The 12004-nt window shown below is 40.7% G+C and overlaps 1 protein-coding gene across 2 annotated transcripts; it reads right to left on the bottom strand.

The window, feature by feature from the left end:
• Positions 1-1643: 1643 nt before the first annotated feature.
• Positions 1644-7513, bottom strand: LOC109627062 (gap junction gamma-1 protein-like). 2 transcript variants are annotated; one of them, XM_020083425.2, is made up of 3 exons: positions 7380-7513; positions 6281-6354; positions 1644-3204 (listed from the first exon to the last, which is right to left on the bottom strand). In XM_020083425.2, the coding sequence occupies exon 3, from the start codon at positions 3156-3158 to the stop codon at positions 1791-1793; it is 1368 nt and encodes a 455-aa protein (XP_019938984.1). In that variant the 5' UTR covers positions 3159-3204; positions 6281-6354; positions 7380-7513; the 3' UTR covers positions 1644-1790. The 2 variants fall into 2 exon arrangements, with proteins under 2 accessions (XP_019938984.1, XP_019938985.1); XM_020083426.2 differs by having other exon boundaries at positions 7384-7503.
• Between the last annotated feature and the right edge of the window lie 4491 nt (positions 7514-12004).

The following is a 12004-nucleotide window of genomic DNA, read 5'->3' as shown; positions in this document are numbered from 1 at the left end:
TATTCGATTCAAATTCACGCTGTCAGCTATAGTTTACATGAGGTTGTAACAGTACCTTGAACGCAGCACAAATTCAGCGCTGTCCTATGATCAGTGTTTAACTAATTAATTAATTAACTAAGATCATTAATAGATTAACTCATCATTAATTCATTAATATATTTACTATTTTAATCACCTTCTCTTTTATTTGAATACCTGAATTAATTACGTTAATTGTTCTTTTCATGTTCTCATCTGATTTAGTCATGTTGAATGTTGCATAGATGATTTCCACTATATATTATTATCTGTTCCACAAAACAATGTCTTTGTCAGCTGTTACTTTGAATGAATTTGATAATGAAAGTAAAATATGTATACATTTCTTCATCTTCTTTCTGCAAATTAATGAAGTTATTTCTATATTAATAAACATGTTCATACTTTTGTCATTTAGGACCTGAAAATGAGATGACCATATCAACCAACACGGATTCTGACTTATCTCAGGCACAGAGATGGTTAAACAATAGAACAAGAATAGGTTGTAGATATGAAAGCATCCTAAGCAAACAAAAATAGGATTTATCATGAGGACATAAAATAAAAAGTTGACATCAAGTTATAAAATGGTCATATACTTTGACAAATTTGTTCATGTGACCTAGCAATGTTTTACTTCCCTCTAAAAATGTAAATATATAGAAATATATTACGGAGAATGTAAATACTGTGGAGTCTCACTCAAGAAAAAAATCATTATATTAGCCTCCCTGCCCAGCAGAGGGCAGTGTGCCTGAACACACAGTAGTCCCACTGAAGAAAGTGGCACATTCACTTGTCTCTACTTCACTACTGACATCCATATGTTGAAATGGATTAAATATATTAATTGTTTTAGGTTTTACAACCTTTCATGAAGACAACATTGTCAAAATGTGAGACGAGTATAAAGTCTTTATTCAAAACATGCACTCTTTTGTTCATAAAAATACTTTTGACAAAATGAAACAATGGCAGAGTGTCAGGGGCTGGCCTTCACGGCATCTCAATGTGAAAATAAGAGATTGTATTAATTACAAGGAATTTTTCATACAAATAAAAAAATACCAAAAAACAGGCCAGACGCAAATACAAATTGAATAATGGTTGAAAAGATCTTCATGGCACAAACAGCACATGTGTCTAAAAGCAACAGGCCAACACAAATACTACGAACAACAAATTAAGGTCACTAAACTTTGCCAAAAATCCACTGACCAATAAAGAGTATTAAAGAGAACACAAGAAGAACAGTCAATTTAGTGAATGACAACACACAGTTTTTTCTTCATAGCACTGAAAATGATGAAAGTTTGGTGAAAATATTCATACTGCTTTAACACGGTCATGAAAACTAGCCACATAATGCAGGCTCCTGTTGTCAGTTCATAGTGATGAAGACATTGTGTAAAAAATCATTATGAACAGTTGAACATAAAGTGATGCAGAGTCAGTGGGAAGCAGCTCTTTGACTGTTTACATAAGGCACCATAGGTTTCAGCAAAAATGCCTCTGCACTTTATATCCATGCTGAATTTAAGTCGACATGAACATCCTCCAGGATGGACAGAGCTTTAGTGTCTGGTACAGGGCGGTTCCTGGTTTAACTAACTATTTAAATTGCATGAATATCATTGAATATTATTATAAGGTGGCTCCCCTGTCCTTTTTTAATACAATTTAATACAAGACATACAGATGTAAATATATGCTGATGAAGGTTTTGATTACTGTTTTTAAGAAAAACAAAAGTCACAGTCTGTACTTCAGATCCACTCGGAGCCCTTCACTACTCCGTATTTGCTGTTACTACTGGTGCTGCTGCTGCCTCTGTCTGCCTCTGCCCTGCTGGAGGCGTGTTTGTAGACCTGCTGGTGTTTACGTTCACGGTGAGGAATGCTGTGGTTATTATTATTGTGGCTCTGAAGGTGCTGGTAGGCCTGACTCTCGGCCTCCAGTGTTTTCTGAGGCTGACCGATTTCCTTCTGAACACATCTGGAGGCATCTCCCATCCCCTCTCTCATGTCATCATTTCTGGAGTACTGCTGTCGCTCCTCCTGGGCAATGTTCACGTGGTTCTGTCGGCATGCCATCTTAGCATTAGCAAGGTCGGTGATGGGCAGTGATTTGTCGTGGTTCTTTGTAGATACCACAATAGGCTTGATTGCAATGTTGTACCCTGGTGGAGCCGATGCCGCGTTCCAAGAATAAGGGTAGCCGTTGTAATCACTTCCGCCCAATCCGGCCTCTTTCAGAGCTCCATGGTTCCCATACAACTCTTCATTGGGGAGCTGCAGCTGGCGGGCGCGTACTATCTCACAGATGGTGCCGATGCCCAAGTGAAGCATCTCCCATACATTGAGAGCCAGACAGAGCAGGGAGACGACATACATGATGAGGAGAAAGATAGTTTTCTCAGTGGGGCGAGACACAAAGCAGTCCACACTGTGAGGGCAGGGCAGGTCAGAGCACAAGTAGATCGGAGGTACTGCAAATCCATACAGGATGTACTGTCCGCACAGGAACGCCACCTCCAGCAAAGAGCGGGCCAAGAGCTGAAGCACATAAATACGCATAAGCCCATCTTCTTTTATACGCTGGCGTCCATCATGCCGTGCCTTGACCTTTACTTGTTCTTCACCACCGTCTCCTTTTGCTGCTCCTTCACCATCGCTCACCATTTCTGCCATTTCATAGATCATCGGGTCTTCCTCTTCGTCGTCCTCTGCCTCTTCAATACCCCTGTGCTGCTTTCTGCCCCCGAGGTAATGCTTCTTGGGTTTTCTCCGTGATAATCCACTCACTTCCCCACCGTCAGCTCGCTCCTCTGCCAGTGCAATCTTGTTGACTGCGTAGCCCAGGTACATGAGTGAAGGCGTGGCTACCAGGATGATTTGGAAGACCCAGAAGCGGACGTGTGAGAGCGGGGCGAAGGCGTTGTAGCAGACGTTCTCGCAGCCCGGCTGACCCGTGTTGCACACGAACTTGCTCTGCTCATCATAGTAGATGGACTCTCCTCCTACAGCTGTCAGCACAATGCGGAATACAACGAGGACGGTGAGCCAGATCTTGCCCACAAACGTGGAGTGGTTGTGGATTTCTTCCAGCAGACGAGTCAAGAAACTCCAGCTCATGGTAGTGGCACAGAAACTACAGCAACATACACCTCCTGTTACTCACCTGTGGAGAGAGCAGAGATGGTTTACCTCTTAACTTCTATCCACATTAATACCAGTAAAATACAAGACAAATATCTGGTTAGACCAATTCAGTTTTGAAGAGAGGGCTGATGGGATGGGGTGGGATGGGATGCATATGTTCAAAGTGTAGCCTACTCTAGCTTCTCCAGGCGTGGCAAGCCTAGCATTAACAGAGTATGATATCTAGAGAGAAAATGAGAAATGAGCCTTTTGATTTTACAGTAGGTCATTACAACATCTTACTGTCCAGATGTCGTAAAAGACATTTTTCTCCACTCGTGCCAATCTAAAGTATTATTAACATAATCAGTGCATTTAACTCTCTAACTCAATTATATTTGGTAATTACAACAATCAAAAATGGGTTGCCCAGGCGGGTTAATTAATCTTATTGCAAAACTATGGCAACCATAAATCTCTCAACTGAGAGGGTTTCTCAGGACAACATGACCAGCTGCTGCTAACACCAGAGTTAACAATGTTCCTCACTGTGTGAAGAAAAAAAATCCAGACTGTCTCATTAAGAGTCACGAGCCCTTTAAAACTGCACATCTGGCCCAGTTGTGTAATGTACTATTTAGAGACCCAGTGGCACAGCTATCAACACCCAAACAAGAGTCTATAGCGAAGGGGGCGAGAAATTGGGAACACTCCTTTCTTCAGCTCATCAGCAAAGTCCATCAAGAAAAATAAAGTAAGAAGTCAAGCAAATTTAAGTGTCCTATGTTATTACTGCTTTTTTGAATAGATGGTTACCTTCAAAATAATGTACAAAATGTAAATTTAGGTCAAATGGTAGCACTGTGGGTAAATATTTTGATGAGTGGTTGCAGGACTTGTCAGAAACAAGAGGGTGAGGTGATTTCTCTGACAGCAGAAGATGGTCATTATGATTCTTGTATGTTTGTTTTAACTGACAGATTTGACCTTCAACGTTGTCTGGATCATTCATATCAGTCATTTTATTCACCAGCCTATCTATTACAGATTTGACACAACTAGCAAAGGTCCCCTCGGGCAAGCAACACTCCCAACATTACTGTAGTTATTGGGACAGGAAATCAGGGCTTCGTCCTCCCAGCACAGGGTCAAACCATAGACTGTAAATATAGATTGACGGTTCGCCTCCACTTCCTTGCATTGTACAAAAATGTAGTAAAAATAAGGCCCGTCGTCTGGCACTTCTGGATTCATTTTGAGCCAAAGACTGCACAGCAGTCACAGATACGTAGGCTCAACCAACTGCAAGTCAATCACCCAGTTTTTGTAGCATCAAATAATCAAACTTATCAGATGCAGAAACACAAACACTTGAAAGTACATTGTGTGATAAGAACAACCAAAGATGACAGAAACCCCCTTGGTAAAAATGTATATGTACTTTGATCCATACAGTCCATACAGTCTATGACCGGAACAGATGCAAACCAGAAACTGCCCTGGACAGAAGAAAATTAACCACACAGATGCTACATTTTTACATTAAACACTTTGTACATGCCCTTAGCGAAGGTTGATGGCAGTGCCACACTGATAGCCAGAAGTTGGTACAAGGCCATATCTCCAGATGTCTTCCAGCCTCAGACCAACAGCCTCCAGTTTCCTACAGTGCCAGTAAAAGAACTATTTGAGGAGCGTTAAAGAGTAAAAAGAGCAGCCACCCATGTACAAGCGTATCTGTGAAGGCTCCAAGCTGTGAATTTGAAGACCTGCGGTTTTTCTTTCGAAGCAGTTAAACCGATACTCCACCCAACATCTATCTTATGAGTATGAAACGCTTACCCACTATTAACTTGAAAGGCGACTGTAAAATGTTTGTAGTTTGCTGACACTGCACTTGTTTTTGTTAGTATGCTTTGGAGAGTTTTTTTTTTTTCTTGATTACACATAGTACACAGTAGAAAGCTGATGGGGAGGGAAAATGGGAAATGAGAGGAGAGAATGACCCACAAGAGAGGTGCTGGGGTGGATTAATAGCAGGTACACTAGGACTACATAGTCAAAGTGGACACACCTGTCATGACCACATGAAAGGTGGTACCTTTCACCACGTCAAAATCAGATCTAAGTGGTTTGTCAGGGAAACCTATGAACCCTGAATTTATATATGTAATTATATAGAATTATTCCCTGGGAAATCAGTGATGAGGAATGCCCTATACTGCAATTTTAAAGAAACTGTTAATAAAGATTCCTTCCCTGACCTGTACCCCACCTTCCACTAAGATTCAGAGAAACCTGTTGTGTAGATTTTGCATACTTTGGGTACAAACCAACAGACAGAGGTGAAAACACGCCCTCCTTGGCAGAGATAACAATGACTATGGCAGCAGCCAGCGGAATAAATCTCTATCTTTAAATCCTGCACTGATCCAGACATCACCACGTTTCATTCACATCCTGGCCAACTTACTCTAATAAAACAATGGGCCAAGACGTAAAGTTACAAAAAGTACTACACATGTACTAACTTACAATTCAGCATTTTTCTGTATAACTATGACACTTGCTTTAGACATGAAGCCTGCAGGGTGTCTTAGGGTCACGTTGTGAGTCACACACTCAAACATGCCAAAGCACAAACGGATGATGCAGCATTTAAAACACGATTTGATTTTGACACATGCCTCTAGCAAAGACAGCTACTTTGTCCACCTGTAGAAAGTCAACACTATAACCGGAAAACTTAGTGGAGAGAGCAACCAGAGGGGCAACTGGAGAATTACTGCCCAAGCCCATCTTAGATGTATGTAATTAACAGTGGAAGTAAACACCACCTTTTTAATGTTAGTGTTTGATTTGATTACAAGGAGATTTCTTATGTATAACTTATCCTAATTATAGTAACAAATTGATTGTAAAATCTGTTTATTATCTAACAGACACACACACACACACACAAATAAAGTCTGTGGACAACAAATAATAATTTTATGAACAGCTGACTTCTCCTCCTCCTCCTAAACTGCTTCAACTAATCTCAATTATTTTTTAAAAAAAAGCTCTAAATCGTAGTGTTCTTATAGCCAAAGAACTTAAGTCATTATTCTTATTACCTCTACTTGTTTTATTCTTCTGATCCTTCTGGTTTTCCCGGCCCGAATTTGGAGCAATTTCAAACCCTGTGTGCCTGTAAAGCGAACAGAGATAACACCAAGAAAAAATTATCAGTTTCATCAAAATCCTCACAGCTTTTATAGCTGGTAATACAGTATATAATTTTGTTTCTCAAAGCTTTTACTTGTAAAGTGTTTTTTGCCGAGTTTAAGCCTTTATGTTCTTCCAATCGCTTTTATATACTTTCTCACAAATCATGTTTTTTAAAGGCTTCAAATTAAGATGAATAAATAATTCAATACTCAATTAATAGGACGTTCCTCAGTAGCAATTATGATCATGTAGATACTAATTACCAGTTCGTTTAAAAAATACAAGTCACATATTCTTAGGTTTTTTTTGGAAATGTGAAAAAGTCTAGTGTGTTTTTCAAAGTATGTATTAGACTGTTATATTTTGTAATGTGTTACGTTGCTATTTGTACCAATGGGACACTTCATTTAATTGAACACTGCAACAACAATAAATGCATTGAAATGAATTGAATGTTGTTTTTTAGTCATTATTATCTTTAGCTGAGTAAATATCTTGTCTGTCGGTCAGTGGATTTTTTTAATAACATTTTTCACTTATAACATTTCATGGGGGGGGGGGGGGGGGGGGTCAACTAATTGAAAATAACAAAATAAATGACAGATCGATTGAAAGTGGAAATAGAAGTTAAGACCCTTTAATTCACAGAAAACAGAATAATACAACTACAGCTTTAAGTTACAAAGAAAATACGGTCAATGAGTTTTACCCTTGATGAACTTTAATGCTTTTTGATGCTAATAAATAATTTTACAGAACACATTATATTAACTTGGTTCTTGTAATAACCGAGCGAAGCTAACATCCAGGTAAACGAACCTGCAGGTAGATGTTAGTTTAAGCTAACGAGCTAACTCAACGAACTTAGCATGAGCTCCAAATTCCTCCTAACTGACCTGGAAACAGATTCGTCTCGTTGTTTTGGTCTGTTTTCTCCACAGTTTTCTATTAAATCTGATTTTTAGTGAATGTTTCCTCAGTAACAGGAGTTTCTCTTTCACTCACCCACCTTCCCCGAAGCCGTGCCCTCGCCTCCTCAGACCCGCATATGAAGCCGCTCCCGTCCGTCAGACAAACGCCGGATGCACGTTGGGACCTCGCCAGTCAACCGGTGACACAAGGTCGAAATCCTCATCGCCGAATTACAACCAACGGAACAATGATCTCGTCCACCGGTGAAAATATCCCGCGAGGTTTCGGGTAAGTGAAGTTCTCACTGGTTGAAGTGTTAAAATGGAGTTTTGATCACGGAGCCTGGACTAAGAGCTGGACACAGAGAGAGAGAGAGAGAGCGAGAGAGAGAGAGAAAGAGAGAGAGCTGGATATGAATGAGCAGAGGAAGAAGATAAACTGAGGAGCAGAGGAGGGTGTGTGTGTGTGTGTGTGTGTGTGTGTGTGTGTGTCCAGGTATTACTCATGTTGTGAGGACCTAAATATTGAGTCTTGACAAAAAGCAAGACCCCAAGAATGAGAATCATTACATTCTAAGATGAAGACATGTTTTATGGTGATGGTGAGGATACGGTTAAGTTCGGGTTTAGGTCAGGTTAGGGTTAGGATAGTAGTAACTATGGTTAAGGTAATGGGTAAGTTATGAGGGTTGTGGCCAGGTCAGGTTAGGGTAAGGCATGAATTCGTCATGGCTAAGAATAGTGATAAGGTTTTGGTTTAGCTGTTCACATGGAATGGAAGTCAATGTGAAGTCCTAATAAGGACGGCTGCACAAATGTGTGTGCGTGTGTTTGTGTGTGTGTGTGTGTGTGTGTGTGTGTGTGTGATTTTCATAGCGCCATGAGGCCCTTTTCCCTTTTGAGATTGTTATAAGTTGAATAATAACTGTTAAATACCGTGATCCTGCTTTACCAAACATCTGCATCAGGCAGTTTACTTAACATTCATACTTGTATCCAATTAATACAAATCATGGGGACATATGATGTTTTTAAAATATATAAATTACGACTGCAGTTCTTTCTTCATACTGTTTATTTTTATACCCACATCTGAATACAAAGAAGTGGCATAGTTTTTCAAATACCTGTTCCCTGTGTAAATGCATTGCACAGCCACTGTCCAAACAGGTTCTGTAGACATACGTACATACATAGGATTGTAGTTATCATCTTGATCTTTGTCAAACTTTCATTGTAAGATTCTGAAGGCTTTGTTGTTCATTGAGCCTCTCCAGACAGGGCAGATGCACAGATGCTGCTTTGTCAACAAAGCTCTGGATTATGGTTTGCAGCGTCCACTGCAGCAGAGCATGTCGGAGACGTTATCATCTACACACCGTTTTGTGTCAGAGTGTTAGGGTTCACTGCAAAATATCTGGTTTCCTCCAGTTCCTTCTAGTCCTGGCTGCACAACCAGTAGAAAGGGCAAAGACGAGAGTTTTCAGACAAACACGTACTTTATATTTACCACTTTGTTTTCTTTAGACTGAGCCTGACACTGAACAGACACCAACACTTTGTTTCATCTTCTTCCACCAGACTTTGGATACAAACCCTGGATCTGTAAAACTTTTCGTTTTTTAGCCTTCTGCTTTCACACAATGCTCTCAACACGCTGCCTTAAAGGGATGCTCTACCAAAAAGGTCACTTGTCGTGGAGAATACCACTCGGCTTGTTAAAAAGAGCTGTATTATGTCATCTGCTGCACTGATGGGAGCTTTCTAGAAGCCTAAAACAATAACCCCCATGGTATAATGAGTCTGTGTTCACAGTTAGGGTGTGAAATGTTAAAGATGAGGACACTTAACAGGCACAGAGGCTCAAGGTAACTCAGTTTTGTAATCATACAAGTGCAAAACAAAATTGCAACCAGTTCCCCTTTAATAACACAAATGGACACATTCAAAACCACGTGGCTCTGATATATATCAGCTACTTTATACCTTGTAGGCCCCACGAGATGCCCCTCAAGGTAAAACATTTTATAATATCCCACAATGCATGGCCTCTTTTCAGTTTTAGTCACACTGCTGCAGCTTCAGCAGATAACGCATTAATACACCAAAGCCTCTAACGTCACAGTGAGGTTCATTTGAGATATTGAACATCTTCAAGGACATGCAGACACAATTCAAACATTGTGTTTCTCCTGTGGCTGCAAAAAAATAAGCCAAAGAGTCTCAGTTTTATCTTTACTGTTCATCTCAAGGGCCTTAGACAAATGGGAGCTCAGACACTGCCCTCTTCTATACTCCCCTGTCCATCTGTTGCTGTCTTTCGGTCGAGCGCCACAGCTCAAAGCTATTACTCTGACTTTTGGCTGGCATTGTGTCCCTAAACTATCAGCAGGAGAATCAAACACACAGGAGTGGAAACACTTACAGCCCTAATCAGCCTGAGAGCGTTTTGGCATAGGAAGCTTGCATCCTAATTCAGAGTGACCTCTTACAAGCCTCAAGTCCCTTAATAGAGTTATCTTTCACCTCGGAATGAGTAATTGAATGGAGAAAAATCAATGGGGTTATCCATAAAGGCAATCATCGGATAGCCCTGGCAATTTAAAGCATTTCAACAGCCGAGTGTGTGTACTGTTATTGGTGTGGGTGTGGCTGCCTCAGCTGGTATCTGGATATTGACGGGGAACAACAACACGAGTAAGATCCTCAAATACAATTCGTCATCGTTCTCTACAGGCTGATGTTAATTGGGTTTTCCATCCATTCACTTACCTTTAGAGGTCACTGGAAATTGGGTTTGGCAGCAAGTTATCTTTTGCCTATTTGACCATAATAGACACAGCATGTACTCTTCTCCTGAACAACGTCAGGCTCAATTTGATCTAAATTGAAGGATCAATCCTTGTCGGATCAATTGAGCTGAGAGTTGTAGATGCTAACAGAGAGGGGTTTCCAAAGAGTGATGGCTGATGTTGGAAAGAGAAGAGGTGGATGTAAGCAGAGGGAGTGAAGGCCTAAATTGACTATATGTTCTTCCAATTGCTAATCATTTCTTCTTGCTGAAGAAATACTGCAGATAAAAAGGTAGCAAGGCTGTTTCAAATCAAATGCATCAAAAAGAAATGCACGGAAAACCTCAGATCTACAGCGTACTTAAAATAATTAGATCAAGAGTTTACAAAAGAAAATATATTAATCGATGTCAACAAAGGTTTTGGAATCACCTGAGGGAAAGAATAAACGAGAAAGATGAAATCAGATGTGGATAGAGAAGGATGTAGACGTGATTGGATGCAGAGTTGGACACCTGGAATATGTTTGTCTGAACTGATGAACGTGAAAGAAGAACAAGCGGAGAGGTTATGCAGAGGTTGTTGGAGGCTGAATGGGCCCAAAATCCACTTTGTTCCTCAAGTTAAATAACTGAATCAACATATTTACCGTCTGACGTCAGCAGCATCTCACACGATGACATGGAGTACACATGCACCACTTCATCCCCATCACCACAGCCTGGAGCCTCTGCTGTCATATACTCCCTAAGACTTGTTTCGTGCCAGATCTGCTGATGTTGTTGCAGCGTGTCACTTGGTTTTCATATTAATCCAATACAACATGTGTCCTTGATAGACCTTGAAGGACTAGTAACTAACATCAAGTGTCTCGCTGCACAGGACACTCTTAAGACAGAGATTTGGCACCATCCTCTGGTCAACAGCTGTACTCAGAAGTTACTGTAAACCTGTTTCCAAACTTTTTGGTTTGTGATCCCTTTAACAAAGACATGTCCACTTGTGACCCGTACTTACTAATTATGACCTTAGTATGAAGTAATTCAGGAGCATCTCAATTAAAGAGGGTATTTGTTTGAAAGGGTTTCATGGGCCTGAGGTAAAATTTTAAAAATTTCAGTTCGATGCAATACGCAACTTCACCACTTGATGCCCCTAAATCCTAAGCAGTGGTCCTTCATAGTTAATGGACTGTATGCTGAACATTTTCTATCACACACCAATCACAACCTGCAGGGGGCAGTTTGGGGTTCAATATCTTGCCCAAGAACACTTCAAAATACAAACTGGAGGAGCCAGAGATACAACCTTCAAACATTCTGGTTTTGGAAGACCCCCTGATCCACAGCCGCCCCTGTAATGTACACTACCTCCTATCTACATGCACCCACCAGTCTCCATCCACTTTGTTGGACCACCCTGGTCATGGTGGTGACACATTTATTCATCTCATTGTCATCACGCTGACCCTGCTACCTCCACACTTCTGTCTGTGTTCATCTAATCCCTCCTGTCTGTCTTCACCCTGTCCTCTGGCTGTCTGAAGTCCTGCAAGTTGAGAAAGTGGCTCAGATGACTCCTCTTACTCCAGGTCTCGTCTGTCCTCATCTGTCTCTGCAGCTAAAACAACATGTCACCAATTAAAGTGAGAGGAGAGAGAACATGCTCCACTGTCACTTCTTCTGAGTCTCTTCCCTGCACTTCCTTTTTTAAGTTTCATTCTGACACTGGCTTTGACATTGTCTCCCCCTGAATTTAAAGCAGTAACATCAACAAATACATACCAGTATAATGATCAATGATTGGCCTTTTTGACCTCTTCTACTGAGGCGTTATCTCTCTTAAAAATGCAAGTCCGAGCTGATGTCTTCATGTGAGTTGTTGTGTCCGACCAAATGTCCAAAACCCAAATAAATTCTGTTTATGA

Source organism: Paralichthys olivaceus, chromosome 21 (genome assembly GCF_024713975.1).
Source record: "Paralichthys olivaceus isolate ysfri-2021 chromosome 21, ASM2471397v2, whole genome shotgun sequence".
NCBI classification, from domain to species: Eukaryota; Metazoa; Chordata; class Actinopteri; order Pleuronectiformes; family Paralichthyidae; genus Paralichthys; species Paralichthys olivaceus.
The sequence above is the reverse complement of the archived record's forward strand: the minus strand, read 5'-3'. Positions and strand labels throughout refer to the sequence as shown.

Bases quoted from the DNA above. Each gene is read 5' to 3' on its own strand.
- LOC109627062 (XM_020083425.2), bottom strand. From the start codon at position 3,158: ATGAGCTGGAGTTTCTTGACTCGTCTGCTGGAAGAAATCCACAACCAC.